At 47.4% G+C, this 17,240-nt stretch overlaps 1 protein-coding gene across 1 annotated transcript; it reads right to left on the bottom strand.

The window, feature by feature from the left end:
- Nucleotides 1-5,776: 5,776 nt before the first annotated feature.
- LOC105496879 (NK6 homeobox 1) lies at nucleotides 5,777-13,172 on the bottom strand. The gene is made up of 3 exons (XM_011767521.3): nucleotides 11,412-13,172; nucleotides 9,555-9,727; nucleotides 5,777-7,404 (listed from the first exon to the last, which is right to left on the bottom strand). The coding sequence occupies exons 1-3, from the start codon at nucleotides 12,079-12,081 to the stop codon at nucleotides 7,147-7,149; spliced, it is 1,101 nt and encodes a 366-aa protein (XP_011765823.1). The 5' UTR covers nucleotides 12,082-13,172; the 3' UTR covers nucleotides 5,777-7,146.
- Nucleotides 13,173-17,240: the final 4,068 nt, after the last annotated feature.

The raw sequence follows: 17,240 nt of genomic DNA on the forward strand, positions 1-17,240 counted from the left end.
TATTTGTTTGTTGTTTGTTTGTTTTTTATATTTCCCATCATCCAAGCAGGCAGAATAATGTTGGAAGTGTGTCTCTGGCCGCGTCTTGTGGAGAGAAGATAAGTAGTACTGGCTTGTGAATCAGATCCAGGTTCTGTCCATGTCTGAGATTTCTTCATGGGAAGCACCAGTTATGACATATTTAGCCAAACTACACAGCAATATTACAGGATATAATCATCAGCTCTTACATTTGTATGTCACTTTATAAAGACTTTTTGCTTTTGAGTTTCACAACAACTTTGTGAAAGTTTAATTGACATAATTGTATAGAGGAAGAAATGTCTGGGATCAAGTTACTGGCAAAAAATAGAAACCAGCACTAGGGCTCAAGTCTTCTCTCCCTAATGAAGTTAACGGTGGTGCTTCCTTTCATACCACATAGTGTCAGTCTGGTGGCATTTTCAAATGACTTTAAGTAATCATGAAAGATGCCTTCTTCAAGAATCTTTACTTTCAATAGACTACTGTTTATCCAGAGAACAAAGATAGGTCTATTAGATATGGTATTGATTATCTGTGCTATGTAACAAATTGTCCCAAAATTTAATGGCTTAAAACAATAAACATGATCTGACACAGTTTCTAAGGGTCAGGAATCCTGGTGGGTTCAGCTGGGCGATTCTGCCTCAGGGCCTAGCATAAGCCTGCAGTCAAGATGTTGACCTGGAGCTGCCATCCTGTAAAGGCTTGCCTGGGACTGCAGGATCTGCTTCCAGGTTTCACCTACACTTCTTACAAGTTGGGACTGATTTTTCAGATGCCTCAGTTCCTTACCACATGGGGGCAACAATGTAGCTGGCTTCCTCCAGATCAAGTGATCCAAGAGAAAGAACAAGGAGAGTAACCTACACTGTATTCACCAGAAGCAAGACCCTGAATTTAACCTACACCCAGGAACACAGGAATTAGGATCCATCTTTTAAAGGAAGAAATAAAAATAATTTTTAAAATATTCAAAAACCACTTCAGGTAGTCAGGCTTTAAGGTTCACATAGAAGAAAACCTCCTTTGCTGTCATAACTTCTGTTTCCACTTTCACTTTTCATAATCTTTCCTTGGTTGCACAAGATAGCAGGGCTAGAGTTAAAGGCAATCTGAGATGGGGCCTTTCTTGATGGTGCTACTACTGCTGCTGTTGCTGCTGGTATGATGGTGATGGTAATGACAACAATGATGGCTACAACTTTCATAGCTTACTAGGAGCCAGGTACTATTCATATATTCTCCAATTCATATATTCATTTCATTATCCAATAATTCTATGAAGTAGGTGCAATTATCATCCCTAATCTACCTGTGGAGACCTGCTCTCAATCACTATATGATCTCTTGATCATTGTGATCTTGTGGCAAGGATGAAAGATTCCTTATACACTCTCATTCACTTGAGACCATTTGGTTTTGAGAATAAAAACTGACAAATCCTTGCAGACCAAGTAAAGAGTACAGACAAGGAAGAAAAATCTAGGGTAAAAGGAAAAAATTTCCAAAATTATTTTCAAGAGCTGAGCCACAGCATAAAATGCAAGGGCCAAAGCTGGCAAATTATAAATAGAGAAATTACTATAAACCGTGGACTCCTGTATGGAGTTCAGATTAAAGACATGAAAATTTGTTGAATGTCTTTGTTTGAAGATGATTAGACCATGTGGTAATAACTAAGTCAATGGATTTTCAGCAATCTTAACTTTCTGTGGTCTATGCACATAGATTTGTCCCAAACAATTTATTGATGATGGACAGTGTTTTCATAATGTATCCACTCAACCCCCCAAAAATAAAATTATATGTTACAGAGATAAAAGAAATTTATAGACCAGCTTACTTCCTGATTTTGATATATCTGTCCCTTATAATAAGTAAATACATAGGATAATTATGCCTCATAATTTCTTTTGGCTTTCCTGAGGTAGACATAGGCAAAATGTTTTACCAGAAGGGTGGTTAGGCCCCTCTGAAAAAATAATTTGCACTTATTTAAATTACATAGTGAAAACTCTTTCCTGACAATGAGGAAGCAATCCATTTTCAAACATATCTTCAACCAAACTAGCCCTTATTCAAAGTATACTAAAATAGAAACTCTGAATGAAACTTCTACTTCAGAATTCTGGTCACCCACCAGTAGATAGCAAACACCACACAGACATTATGCTCTACTCTTTAAAGTCTTCAAGTATGTTAGTCAATAGAAGTGGCTGCTTTGGAGCATCAGAACAAATGATGCACATCTAAACTTTTCATCTTTGGGTGACCAATGTTGGATCAAAGGGGAAGACTAGAGAGTGAATCCACTCTCAGATAAACTTTCAGTTTGTGGAACAACTCTAAGCCAATCTCTGGAACACTGAAGGCTCAATTTCAGGAAAATATCCTATTCCTTAGTCATCCTGCTCAAACCATCATTACTCCCCATTCAAACTTTCCATTAATAGGCTGGGAGAGAGGGTTATAGTGCTGTGTTTTCTACAGATCTTAAAAGGGGCTACATTAGGGAGAATATGCTTCTCCCTGAAACTCACAGTCTAAATGCTATAGAAGAAAAAAATGCACACTTTCCTGTCAAAAGAAAAAAAAGGAATAAAATAATTGCCCTGAATAACTGTAAAAAAAAAAAAAGTCACAAGAGGAGGAAAGACCACTTTTTGCATGTATCTGTGTGTATGGCAAGAAGGAAGAAATTTAGTGCAGAGAAACTTGTTCGAATTAACAAAAAATAGAGTTTACAGAAGAAATCTACCATTTACCTTTGTTGTTACTACAAGATCCTATTGTCAGTGATTAACAAAGGAACCACTGTGTCTTTAAACTATTCAGTGCTAGGAGTTCCCTAGTGGAATTTCACCTCGTGTGTGTGTGTGTGTGTGTGTGTGTGTGTGTGTGTGTGTCCCTGCTGATCATCAACTTAAAGGACAGGGCAGTGTGGGCAAGTTGATGCTGGTATAATAACATACTCATCTATTAATACACAATATTAGGCTCCAAAAGGCTGCAAATGCACCCTGGTCTCTGTTACCTAGTAAAGCATTTCCAAGAAAAGTCGGTTTGCAGTCCAAATTGCTTACCCACTGAGCAATGAGGAAATTTCTGGAAGAGAATCAGTGGTTTTCAGTTCCCCCTCTTCCCACTGTCTCCGAAACAGGGAAAGGAATAGTGGATTAAACTGCTCACAAGCTTGGAAAGCCGCTCAACACACCACAACTTCTGGGAAGAAAGGTATGGAGCTTGAAGTTACAGAATCCTGAATGTGAACCAAAGAGAAAATTATTCATCAAGTGGAAGAATTGAGCCTGGACTTTGGGGCCCAGAAAGAGAATTGAGTAGAAGCAGCGAATGCTGCTGGGACATGTGAGACACAGGTCCAGGGCCCTTCTCTTCCACTCTTTATCTCCCACGCAGCTCCATTGCCTTTTCCTTTTTAGGAAAAGAAACACATACCAACAAAAATGAAAAAGCAGTTTTACCCTTTCTTTCAACACACACACACACACACACACACACACACACACACACACACCCTTGTTTTTGTCTGTTTTCCATAAGCCTTTTTAAATGCAGTGGTCCATCAGGCCACGTGCTGTGACTTTTTTATTTTTAAAGCATGACCCCGTTAGCTGTAATGGTTGGTTGGCAGACTTAATCAGACGCTTTATGGTTGTTAATGCCATAAAATTTTTGAACCAAAATGAAAAATGATTCTTACTCTCCATTACTTGAGCTGTAGAGTGTCTCCTCAGTTTCCCCGCCACACTAACCTTTGTGAAAAACTGTTCTTGTTGCATATAAATGGAAATAAATCAAACCAACCAAGAATAAGAGAATTAGGGGTAAGGTGCCCCCTTCTCTCTCATTCCCAGTTTTACGGGGCCAGTTGCAACTGGGGGCTAGCTGGAGTCCTGCGTGGAAGTAAATTAACTGGAAATCTCAAGCCACTGCTGCAGTCAAGTAGAAAAGAGGAACAAATGCCAGTGTAGCCTGGCCCCAGAGCACAACTCTGGCTGCCACCCACACACCTCAGAGCACATCAGTACTCTGGGTGGCAAGCGCAAAGACCCGTCCGCCCTCTGCAGATTTGCCTGTGGAGTGGAGTCCAGGCATCAGCTTTCACCCTTCTCAGATGCTCAGAATGGAAAGGTGAAGAGCACAGAGGAACACTTACTAAGGGATTTGTGAGAGTTTTCTTCCCACACCTCTAACTTGGAATAAACGCTATCAACCTGTTTACTTTTTGAGAAAAAGCTTCAATCTTAGTTCCAAGTTTTCTGTGACTAGTACTACTATATTACTGCCACTGCTACTGTTACTACTATTATTATATTCTGGAAATAACATTCTAATTGTATTGTGAGTTTTTGTGTTTTTTTAGAAAGATAAATAAATAAAAAGTTACTTGGCTTTTCAAGGCAGAAGAGGGGTGAGTAAAGGCTAAAAGAAATAAAGTAGAAAAAATGTTCTCATTTTCAAAAATTAAATGATAAAGTACAGTTGCAGGACAATAGGTGATGTGTCCTCCCTACCCACCCACCGCTGTCTTTTTATAAAAAGGGAAAGAAATATAGAGGGAGAGAGAAAGGAAAAAAGGAAGAAGAAGGCAGGAAGGAAGGAGGGAAGGAAGGAAGGAGGGGGGAAGGGAAGGGAAGAAAGGATAAGGGGAGGAAAGAAAAAAGGAAGGAAAACAAAAGAAGAAAAAAGAAAGAAAAGAAGGTATTATTCACAGCTAAAATAGAAATTATCCCAGCACAGCAAAGCCTCCTTCAAAATAGCTGCTCCTCTGAAGGACACATCCCTTAGTCATACTAAGAAGATGGAAATTCAGAAGAGTTTGAAACTCCCTGAGAACTTCACAAACTAGAAAAAACAAAAAAGAGGACAGATTTTCAGCCCTTCTGTTAAACCGTGCTATTAGCATTGCATTCTACAATAATTTCTCTTTAGACAATTTCATTTTGTGGAATTTGTGAAAATTTTAGTTTTCAACTATTTTTTACTTTCAAGGGAACAAAACAGACCTATACTTTCTTTAGCCTGAAGAATCTACTGAACTCTATTGATTTTTTTTCTCTTTGAACACAAGCTCATTAACCTGAAACACTAAGGAGGTAATGATATTTCACTGAGCCTGAAACCAAGTGTCTAAAAACAAAAAGATCCCAAAACAGTGATACCGCCCAGGCCTTCCCACCCCCCCACTTTTTTTTTCAAATTCAGCTGGAGAAACTATGACATTGCTTTCTTAACCCTAAAAGATTTTTACACCAGTTAAAGGAAGTTTTATTTAAATTCATCCTGCTACAGTAATGTTTAGTAAAATCACGGCTTCTGTCTTTCCACAATTTCTGCAGTCTTACAGCTACAGGAGGAGAAATATTAGCATCAAATAGCAGTGCTACTCAACCAGCCAGCTCTGCTGCCTCCTCTAAGCTAATCGAATAGGGGCTGACTGAGGAGCTATCTTGGATATATGGAAATGAGCTCTTCCCAACTGCCCCCCAACCCCAGGGACTTCCTGGAAAAGGGAAAAGCGATCACGAAGAAATTAGACAACACAGACATCAGAAGCAGCTAGTTAGCTAGACTAGTCTCTTCAAGAATCGCCATGAGTGGGACTGCATTTCTTTTATTTTCCTATCCAGGAGAATGAGAAATGTGACATCACTCATCCAAAGGAAAAAAAAAATTAAGTAACAGCTATTTCACCCAAGAAACCGATATACCATTTCTTTGTGGTCTTGACTTTTATTATTTGAGATCTCTGATGAGATCAGATGATCTGTACCCTTTCATTCAAGGCAACAGACGTCTTCAAACTGTTTTTTTTAATTTGATTTATCCTTTGAAACAGAAAGTGCATTACATTTAACTGGTCTTGCAAAGGGGATTTTCTTCTCTTTACAAACCGAATTCCTTATATAAATTAATAAATGTTAAAGATGCTAATATATCACCATTATTAGCTTAAAAAAGAAAACAATTTACATATTCTATAGTATTCTTATGATACAAAACACTTCAAATTCAATTACAGCAACTAAATGGATTTTTATGTTTCAGACCCAGAGCGGTTGTAACAATTCCCACCATCTACTTTAACACGCATTTTTATCAGAAAGGAGTTAAATACAAGCTATTGTAGCCCCTCCCTCCCCAATACTTTCTTTAAATCACTAATAAATAGCAACAAACGACTGTGCAATTTCAGAGGAACAAGGAGGCAGGTGAGAGGCCTTCCCTGGTTCCCACGTCTTCCACTTCAAGTCCGGAGGATGCGGGAGCGCAGTGCAGATCCAAGGGGTGGACAGGGCAGGGCAGGGAGAGAAGAGGTGAAGGGGAAAGGTGAGATTCTGCAAATCCAAACGGGAAAGAGGAACGAGAGGAGGGGACGGAGAAGGTGATGACATTCTATTCTACGCTTCTCAAATGAAGTTCAAAATAAAAGGGAAGGTGTGGCTTGAGTCGCTCTTCAAAGGGGAGGAGAAGAAGGAAGAAGGTCCATCTTTTTATACGAAATTCAAAAAAGCATTTTACATTTTAAATATTCACAATAAAGTAACTTCTAGTCAGTGTAACTCACGATTTATTTACAAAGAGCCTTCAACAGGTTACTTTAGTCGCACAGCAGTGTGTGGGGGGGAGAAACCTCCCTCTTCCCATCTGTGGCAGCGCCCGCCCGCTTGGCTCCGAGGTCCCGTGCGCGATGGGCGTGAACCCTTCCACAGCACCTCTCGGCGCCCCCTACCCCGCCGCCCGCGGGGGCAAAAGCTGGGGGCCAGGGGGACCCGGGCGCTGAGGCCGCTGCCCGCCGATGGGGATAGGACTGGGACCGTGGCCCGGCTGCGGGTTTCAGTAGCGTCATTTACGCAGTGCATTTGGTGCTCTTCCTTGCCTTGTCAACCCCGGAGTCTCTCTCCCCCACATCCCCTCCCACAACTTCCAGGTTAAAAAAATAGATATGTACATCTCAAAAATAGCAAAGGGTCCCCTCAGGCAGGGCCGGGTCCTCCGGGCCCAGAGGGGCGGCCAGGCGCGGCGTGCGCGCGGTCCCCGCGCCCCTCGCGGCCCCAGAAGTGGAGGCCAGAGCCGGGAAGGTGCGGCGGGCGGCGGTGTTCAGGATGAGCTCTCCGGCTCGGACGCGTGCAGTAGGAGGCCGCCGCCGCCGCTGCTGGACTTGTGCTTCTTCAGCAGCTGCGTGATCTTCTCGTCGTCCGAGTTGGGATCCAGAGGCTTGTTGTAGTCGTCGTCCTCTTCATCGTTCTCCGAGGCCCCCTTGAGGCGCTCGGTCTCCGAGTCCTGCTTCTTCTTGGCCGTGGCCATCTCGGCCGCGTGCTTCTTCCTCCACTTGGTCCGGCGGTTCTGGAACCAGACCTGAAGGCGGAGAAAAGGGAGGAGAGGGGAGACAAGGGAGAGGAATTGAACTAGCAGAGCCAGGCCGTGCTACCACCCCTGCATCTCGATGACCCTCCCGCGGCCCCCCGAAGGCCTGCTGCCCTCCCTTGCAACTCTCGCAGCCCGCCCTTGTCTCGGCCGTCAGTCTCCTTCGCCCCAAGTCGTCCCCCCCACCACTCCCCCGTAACTGGCACCAACAAACTGACCCCCGTTGCCATAGCGATGGTAACACAAGATTATTGAGGTTGTCAGCGAGCGAGTTCTCAAAAGTAAAAACAAAACTTGGAAAGTTAAAAATGAGTGTCCCTAAAAGCGGGTTTACTTTCCTGCCTTCTAGTTTGAAGTTGAAAACTTTTCCCCCTTCATAAAGTTGCCCCACAGTGGCTGTGATTTTATTCCTTATTTACTTTCTTAAATTAAGAAATTTCGAACAACCTGACATGTACTTGCTTTTCGATGTAGATTGTCGGGGGAACGCACAGCATTTGCTCCAATTACTTCTGTTCTCCTTTTCACTTTTGAACATTTGTTTGTTTCACTTAATCTCAGATCTGAATGTGTACAAACATGGTAGATAAAAAATAGCCTCCCTGTTTTTACTTTCAATGTATGGTGCACTTAAAAAAAATACAAACTTCAAATACAAACTTCAAATCACCTTTAATGTTTTTCATAAGCCCAAAGTAAAGCAGAGGCTAGAATTATCATTGGTTATTTTTAAAACGTGAAATATTGTCAATTACATTATTGTCCACAATTGGCATGTCTATTCTTTCAAGTGTTATTTTAACTGTGTTCCTGCCCAAGACATTTAACACAAATATTTTTAAGCTTATTCGTGGTGCTTGACATATATTTTACCTAAAGCATCAGCAAGAAGCAACCTATTTTCCAGAGATACTGAATTATCCTCCCTTTATTCTGTCTTCCATTATGTATTTTATCTAGAGAATCAGAATTGTTAAGAAAGTGATCTTTATTTTCTTTATACAGCTATAATAATTCACTTCTAGCCATATAGACATATTTACCGTGAAAAAGGAAGACCTCCAGATTATCGCAGTAGGCTCTGTACCAACCTACTGCAAAAATAATTTTAACTGTGATGGTATCCTAATGGCCACATACAGAATCACTCCTGAAATGCATTTTATGATGGCTGTCCAGGGGGAAATACACTAGCCAGCAGACATGGCTAATGTTATTCCTATTTAATTTAAGGAGCAACAATAGAACTAATGAAAACAGACTCACACCCCAAAGAAACAAACATAACAAACTGAAAAAGAAGGACAAAAGAGACTATTGGAAATACAGGAAACCATCAGATTGAATTTACCCAGCTTGTTCAATCCCTTTATTTTTTAGGAAAAAATTTCTGAAATTTGTTTCCCTGGAAATATACTGTACAACTCAATTATAAGGAAAGTGATATTTTAATTATAAATTGTTGTCATGAATAGTACAAATCTTAAATCTGTTGATAAACTTATTTTAAACCAAATTCAAGCCTATAATTTAGTAATAATCTTGTCAATTCATTTGTAAAATTACTATTCCAAAGCGATTGCCTTAAGCTAAGATAAAAAACAGGTTCATCTATGGTAAGTAGTTAGATCCTGTGGATTTATTTATTTATTTTTACTTGCAAATTAATAGACTAGCCCTGTAATACTGATCTACATTAGGAAATTATATAACTAGTGGAGCCTGAATTGACTAACAAAAACTTGGATATCTCTACAGATAGGATATATAGAAGCTGTCTGACTGACCTGATCTATTCTCTGGGCTGATATTTCATTAATGCTTTTATTCTCTAATAATGGTGAGTCCCCCAGCACATGCTGTTATCTAGATTAACCTAATTTCAAAGGCGGGGGCTTGATTCCTTTTGTTCATCAAGAGTTTGCCCGCCTGCAAGACCCCAGCGTAGTCCCCACCCTCCTTCACTACTCTCAACTTCTCCCCAGGCTCCTCCGACTCGCACCTCCCAGGCGACTGTTTGTCAGTTTGGGGTGTGTGTGTGTGTGTGTGTGTGTGTGTGTGTGTGTGTGCCCATGTGTGCGCGCGCGCGCGCTCGCGACAGGCGCGGTACCTATCCCTCTAGGTGTGCAAGGTCCACTCACCTTGACCTGACTCTCCGTCATCCCCAACGAATAGGCCAAACGAGCCCTCTCGGGCCCCGCCAAGTATTTTGTTTGTTCGAAAGTCTTCTCCAGGGCGAAGATCTGCTGTCCGGAAAAAGTGGGTCTCGTGTGTTTTCTCTTTCCGTCTTTGTCCAACAAAATGGATCCTTGATCTGTGAGAACCAATAAACAACGAGAGAGCGGGGGAAACAATCGGTTACAAGCGGCTGCACTAGGGGAAAAAACGAACTCGAAAAACAATGTTTTGTGGGAAAAGAAAGCTCAGTCTGTGGCGTACACCAGAAGTGTAGTGGCGCTTCCAGCCTAACGGCGCGTCTCCCTTTGCCTTTTTACATCCACCTGTTTTTTAAAAGCCTAGTGTTTGGCGCAGCAGTAAATACCCTCTGCTCAACACCGACGTCAAACAGCTAGGGAGCCTATTGCTAAAGTTTGCCAGAGCCTAATCGCAAGGCCCTATTAAATTGTGCCGGAAAAAGGCCACTCTCGCCTCCTAATCCAGTCGGTGCTCGTTCGGCCCTGGAGCCTTTGCATGAGGATAACTAGATTTTTTTTTTCCTTCAACGCTTCCTTAACCTGTGTCCAGGCAACAAAGGGGTCCTTGTTTTTGCACACAAGAGAGCTAAGTCGCCCCCAAGTCTAACGTCGCTGCAGCCGAGGGGGAGAGGGGAGGGGGGGAAAGGAACAGCCTTTGTTGGAGGCCCCTAATACGGCCATCAAAACCGATACAATAGCGTCTCCCTGGCACCCCCGCCAGGCCCGGTTGCCACCGTCCCCCGGCTTCCCAAGAGAACCTCCACTCGGCTTTCCCAACTTCCAGCAGTTACCGCTGCTCAGCCGCACTAAGGAGGTCCGGAGACTTGGAAGAAACTTCGGAGACTCGCTCAAAAGCGAAGAACCGAGCGAGAAAAGAACCCCAGGCTGGGCCCTGAAGTACACCTGGAAGGCTGGAAACCTCCGCAGCGCTGCGGCCGACTGCCCTGAAGACTAGCGCGATCTTGGGGCAACTCAGTATGCCTCAAGCAAGGTCTTTGCGGGATGGCACATTTTCCCCAGGCCGTGTCCCTTCACCTCGCTCTTCCCCTGGCTTTTTCTTGTGTTAAGGTGTTGAGCTCCACGATGTCCCCAAATGTGCCTGGACGCAACGTGTGCCAGCCCCTAGAGTGGAGGCAGGTGGGAAAGCGCTGGCCCAGCGCTGGGGAGCGGCTGGAAGCCCTCGCCCTGTCCCGGGGACGCTGGCCTGTCTTCAGTGGGCTCACCCAGGCCGAGTGTACTTGGGCGGCGAGGGCGAAGAGGTCTCCTCCGGAGGAGACTTGCATGCAAATACACGCACTTCCCGGGCGGTGGAGGGCTCACCGCTGCCGGGCCTCACTGCTTCGAAGAGAGGCAGCGGGTTAGGCTGGCAAAGGCGGAATGGGGCCCTGGACGGCAGGCAGGAGGCGGGAAAGCAGGGATGCAGTGGCCTCTCCTCCCCATCTCTCTAACCCAGGCCAGGCCTGCGGTCCTGGCAGGCCGTTTCAGGAACAGCCAGGGTCTGGGACAAGACACACGTCCCGCACCGCGTTGTGGTCCACACGAACACACACACACCAGCTCAGCTCAGGCGTACTCAAGACTTAGAGAGACGGAGGCGCTCGGATGCAGCCACACGAGCTCAGGAAAGCGAGAATCCCTTTCTGGAAGCCCTAGCCCAACCTAACTGGTGTGATTCCGGCGCTGCCAAACTACTGGGGCTGGCCACAGGATGGACCGAGCGGCATGCACACCAGGGGCCGCGACCCGGGAGTAGGCAGAACAGGCACGGCAGGCGGGCATCGGGGCGCGGGTGGTCGTACTCACGAGGGGTACAGGCCAGGCGTGCGTCCCTCCAGGGTGGGCTCTGCATCACTCCGGGCCAGAAGATGGGCGTCCGGCCGGGCAGCTCAGCCAGCGGCTTGGGGTACCGGCCCACGGCGGCCACCGCCGCGGCGCTGGGGCTGAAGTAGAGCCCGGGCGGCGGCGGCGGCGGACTCAGGCTGCTAAAGCGGGGCAGTCCGGCCAGCAGCCCCGCCGGGGATGAGGCGGCGGCTGCGGCCGCGGCAGCAGCTGCGGCGGCGGCAGAGGCGGAGGAGGCAGAGGCGGACGAGGAAGAGGAGGAGGAGGAACCGGAGGGCGAGGCGGAGGGCAGGGCGGCCCCCGAGGCCACCGGCATGGAGGGCCGGCTCAGGATGTCGTTGATACCATGTGGGGTGGCGGCCGAGAGCTGCTGCGGGGGGCTGCCAAGGGATGAGAGCCCCCCCGTGGCCGGGGGCTTCAGGCCGCCTGGGTTGTGGGTTCCCAGAGGCGGGGAGGGCGACGAGGAGGACGACGACGAGGACGAGGAAGAGGGGGGGCCGGTAGGCAGCGGGGGATAAGCGGCAGGGTACAGCGGGGTCTTCATCTCGGCCATGCTGTGCAGGGCGGCCAGGGGCGGGCTGCTGAGCAGGAATGCGCTCTGCCGGGTGCCCTCCATTGCCCCCACCGCTAACATCCCACGGCCAGGCCGGAGCCCGTAGCCTTGCAGCGAGGGCGATGGCTGGTGCCCCCGGCGGGGCTCTGAGGAGCCGGAAGCGCCGAGGGCGCGAGCGGAGAGGCACTCGGCGCGCCCGGAGGCGAGCTGCCAACTGGGCCAAGAATGCCGCCGCCGGGAGTTGCTCCTCTAGCTGCGCAGCAGAGATGTCCAAACCTTCCACGCAGGAGGCGGCAGCTCGCCGAGAAAAGCAGGCGTCCCGGCGGGCTAGGCAGTCCTTTCGTTCCGCGAGTCCTAGATTCGATCCCCGGCTCTTCTCTCTTCTTCACTTTCCCTAGTTGTTCAAAGTGCGCTACTTGTCATCTTCTGCCCCCGAGAAATAAGCAAAACAAAACCCAGGCTGGCTCCGGAGAGTTTGTAGCAAAGTTAGTTGCCTAATCTCCACTTTGAAGTTGGAGGGTGGGGGTGGCTTGCTTTCTTTGGGGAGGTTCAAAGGACGCCGTGTGCAGCCGGTGGAGCTCCTCTGATCTTACTGGGATGCGCTGCTCTTTCGGCCGGGCGGCTGATTCGCATTCGGCGCTCACCGTGCCCAGGGAGAAAGCGCATCCAGCCCGCGGGAGATCTAGCCTCTGGGCCGGCTTCCTCCGCCCGCGCTGCCCCGGGCTGCTGAGCCAGAAAGGGCAGTGCCACCGATCCCCGCGGCTCCCAGATCCTCACCTCCACCCGCCTTGCCCTCTGGGCCACGGGGCACTGGTGTTGCAATATTGAAAAGAAAAAGGGGGAGGAAAAAGCACAGAAAAACAAAAGACTAAGTGTGAAAAGTCTGACGGCTGGGTTTCGGCGCCGCTCGTCAGTCCACCTCTGTAAACGGGCCTGGCGACCCCCGCCCCACCCCCGCGCCCTCTCTCTCCCTCTCACTCTCCGCCTTTGACTCTCCTCTCTGGCATTTTCTTCGCGGCTTCCCAGGCTTCGCTCTTCTAAGTCCTGTCCTCTGGCCAAACTGACCCTCTTCGCGGCTCCTCCGCTCTTTCTCTCCTTTCCTCTCTCCCTCTGGGCCTGACAGTTCGGATGAAGCTCTCAAAGGTAATAAAACATTTGCATCACTCCCTACCCCTCTTTAGCTGGGGGACGAAAGGGAGGGGTAAGTGGGGGACCAAAATGAGAACTTTGAGGGACGTCACTCCGAGGCGGCCGGGGCCGGGGAGCCGGGCGCAGACCGGGGGCGTAACCACCGTGTCCAATAGCGCGCCGCCTCGACCCTCGCACCGCCCCTGGGGCACGCCCACTCGGGGGCGCCGCGCCCTCTGATTGGCTGAGGCGGGCGAGGCCTAGGGCCGCGCCCGCCTAGTCCCCTCCCGCTCCCTACTTCATTCTTTTGTGGGCGGGGCCAGGAGGGGCGGGAGCTGGCGAGTGGTGCGGTTCCGCGGTGGGGCCAGTGGCCGCCTCAATTAATTGTGTTAAATAAAATGAGAAAGGGGAGGGGGAAGCAGAGACGAAGAGGGTATTACTTTTTAAAGAGAGGAATAATGAAAACTCAGCCCTTTTATGGAAAAGCAGTTCATATTCTTCCCTTGCTTCCCCACTAGCCCGCTCGCGTCATCCTATCCCCTTCCCCCACTAGCTGTGGAGGGCGCCTCACCTCGAACCAAGTCTGGTCCCTTGTAAAATGGAGCTAATGGAGCAGGCAGCCGGCGCAGCCCTGGCCTGGCTCCTTCTTTTGAAGGGATTAATTAAAAGCCATCTGGGCTCTCCCAGAATTGTGTAAATTAATTTGTTGCTCCTTAAGCCTATAGATGTCCTTAATCCGCTTGTAGGCCGAAGGATCGTCCTCTTCCATCTTTCCACCTCCTGCTTTCCTTTTCTGTTCTTTCTCCTCCACTTTATTTTTTCTCATTCCCGAGTTCCCCCCTCCCATCGCTTCCCACCGCGTTCATTATCATTTATGGGTTACTCAATTCCCTGAAAACTGAATCCGTTTAATAGGAATATGTATCTGTCAGGTGATGTTTAGACCTGAGAACAGTGAGGGAGTTTTTTTCCTTAACTTTTCTCGCTTTGATTGTTGTTGTTATTTCTTTTGGGTTTACATGGGGGTAGAATCATCAAAATTCAGGCGGAAACTTTAGTTACAGAAGTAGCTAGGTACGTCCTGGGAACTGTAAGCTTTTGAAAACCCTCTCCAAAACTCTGGCCCCTACTCTCAATTCTAGAGTTGCTACGGGAGATGGAGATGTCCCAGCTCCTGGGCAGTGGTGGTAGGATGTCTATCTAGAGTTTAGGAGTTGAAGGGTGGTTTCCTTTACTCTCTCATCTCTTCCATCTCTGACTGGTCTCTACGTTCCCGACAGGGTTGAACCGCGGACTGGAGAAGGAAAACCCTTTGACAATTTTGGAAATTCAGCATGTTAAAGTAATACACCATTGGAAGGTGGTTGCTACAGCAAATTTGGATGAGATCATTAATTACAATTTTAATGCGCAGAAAATAGAAATAAACGCAACAAATGGCTCAGGAATAAAACTTGATTAGCACCACCGACGGATGGAGTTTAGCCATCGGTGTCAAAGCGTTCATTTGTGTCCAAGCGCGAAAAGCCAGGAGGGCGTACTCTGCTTCCATAACCTTCGCTTACTAAGCACTAGTTTTTAAGGGTCAGCTTGAGCTTGAGTTTGAAACTGGGGGAAGGAAGGGTTATACTTGCCAGTTTTATTTCCTTCTAACATAGAAGCAATGTTATTTGGTCCTCCTCTTCCTTTATCTTTCTTCATTAACTTCACGACTGGTTTAAATCTATTATTTCATGGACTTTAGAATCTGACCTGGGGGAAGGTGAAGTCCTTCGTCAGCATGAATAATGCTAAGGAGTCAAGCCAAGACTCTTGCTTCAGAAGAGAGCTGATGTGCGGACCATCTGCATTTCCCAGCGGGGATCCAGTGCTTGGGTCTAAACCCCAGCGCCCTGCCACCTCGGCCAGGAGGCTGCAGGAGGATGATGGCAGGCATAGCCGGTCCTAGCCTTGAAACTGGGGCGCCTGTATCTCTGGCTTCGTTACAAACGAAACCTTTCTCGCCTTCGGACGCTCCACCCTGGCGGTGGCACCCAATCTTCAGTCTCCACTCTGCGCCTGGCCCTCCAGCGACCTCCCCATATCCTCCAGGACACTGCATTCTGAAGGACTAGGTAGGAATTGGGAGGAAAAGAGGTTAGTCATTCCCAAATATTCCAATGTTAAAGAGTGATCCCCTTTTTATCTCATGTAAATATTATGAGTCGGAAGAGAGTTGAACAATTCCCTACTGAGAATATTAGTATCTACTATTGGGGGCGCGGTTGCCAAAGAGAGACAAGGGGGAGAGATTGAGACTGAGATTCAACTCAATTCAACTCCGGGTGAACTGTCTTGAGTAAATAGTGGCAACGCTTGGTGTAAGGATGTCTCCATCGTTCACTTTTATGTATCATTTGCATTGCCAAATTAAAATGTCAACATTGTTCTTAATTATTACAATAAAAAAAAAACCGGATCCCTGTACCTTGATTCCTGGTAGTGAGGGGGTGAGCCCTGGGTGCTCGATCCCGCGTGGGGCAGCGTGTATTGCAGATGCGCACTCTGGGCAGCGCTGGAAGATAGGCCGGTGCCTCCTGCCAGGTACTCGTTGTAGTGGATCTGCTGCGTGTCTACAGCTGGGAGCGGTGAGAACGACGGAGCATCCTCGGAGAGGTTGGGCTGTCCCCTATCACTCCCAGGGGAAGATCGCCCTGCCCTCCGCTCTAACTGTGGGGTTGAAACCTGTTTCGGGACCCGAGTCCTGGAGAAGCTAACACTGTCGCGGGAGGCCTGTTTCTGGTGGGGCAGTCTAACGCACTGCGTTCAGATTCCTTTGAGAGTCAGGACTTGCTCTTTCGTTGGGATCCTCGGAAACCAGCATGCCTTCCCGCCCACGACCTAATAAAGTGGGACTTTTTTAAGTACCCCTCGGGAGCGGAACGTGTAACACATGGTCGCAAGGATCCCGGCGCATCTCTACACAGTATATGTAATGGGTAAGGGGGGCTCTGTTTGGAAGCAAATGATTTGCATTTTAATTGAAAAATAAATGAAAGCGGTTTGGCAAATTCTGAGGTTGCAAAAAGGGCTAAAAGGGTAGCGGTGAGGAAGGTTCTGTGCTCCTCGACTTTGAGGCTGGAAACAACAGCGTTTGTTTTCTGGTTACTGTTTTTAGCCTGCTGGCACTCTTAACTAGCCTGTGCTGTCCACTTGACCTCCCTACCCACAGTCTAATCCTTGACTCAGAAATGCCAACTGCGTTTTGATACTTGTTTTAAGTTAAAAGAACAGCCACCAAATTCAAGGTAACTAACGGAATGAATGCAAATGAACTCTCAGCTAAAGGTTCTAACGTTCTGAAGGGAGGGATGATAACGCCTCTGCCCCAAATACAGTAAGGTCAAATGTCGGGATACTCAAGTGTGGCCGCAGAAAGTCAATTTCTATTCTGCAAAAAAAGGGGATGGGGTGAGGGATGGGGAGAGGAATGAAGGGAATTATGTGTGTGTTTCAGTCCAAAAATCTCTCTAAAATGCAGTTGCTTGAAGTGTCTGGATGCCTTCTTTAATAACTCCATTTCACCCGACGAATAGGGCCTGTTTGTACTGAACCCGCAGGACAGATGGGTTTAACTAAACGTTATAAAAGGATTGAGCTGATTGCTGGGTAGAAATACAAGAAACAAAGAAGAATGTCACTAAGCTTGAACCAACCTACTCTTGAGGAAAGATAGCAGGGCGACCGGGAGAACGTGTCGGTCTGTCTTTCTTTGCTTCCTGTAAACGCTGTAGAGTGGGAACTGCACCTTTGCCTCAATTTCTGCTGCCCAGGGCTTAAGGTGGAGATTTGGGAAGGATTGAAGCAGACAGCGTGGAAAAGCGCCATAGGATCTTGCGTCTGGCGCTCTCTCAGTGGAGGCCAACACCAAACAAGTGGGGAAGCGACCAGTGTAGACAGCTCCATCCGTTCTACCACCAAAAATATCTCGAAGTCCAGGACCTCCCTCAGCGAGATAGTCAGTGAGAGAGAACATTATACCTCTCCATACAGTCGCAGAATACGTACCCGGGAGTTAAGTGCGCTCCAAGAAGATGGAAAATACTAAAGTCCAGCAACATCTGCAATACCAA

The sequence above is a fragment of the Macaca nemestrina genome, chromosome 3 (assembly GCF_043159975.1).
Source record: "Macaca nemestrina isolate mMacNem1 chromosome 3, mMacNem.hap1, whole genome shotgun sequence".
In the NCBI taxonomy this organism is placed as follows: Eukaryota; Metazoa; Chordata; class Mammalia; order Primates; family Cercopithecidae; genus Macaca; species Macaca nemestrina.

Coding starts and splice junctions, on each gene's coding strand:
- LOC105496879 (XM_011767521.3), bottom strand. CDS start 12,081: ATGTTAGCGGTGGGGGCAATGGAGGGCACCCGGCAGAGCGCATTCCTG. Junction 9,728..11,411: donor ACGCCTGGCCTGTACCCCTC/GTGAGTACGACC, acceptor TGGTTCTCACAG/ATCAAGGATCCATTTTGTTG. Junction 7,405..9,554: donor TGACGGAGAGTCAGGTCAAG/GTGAGTGGACCT, acceptor CTCCGCCTTCAG/GTCTGGTTCCAGAACCGCCG.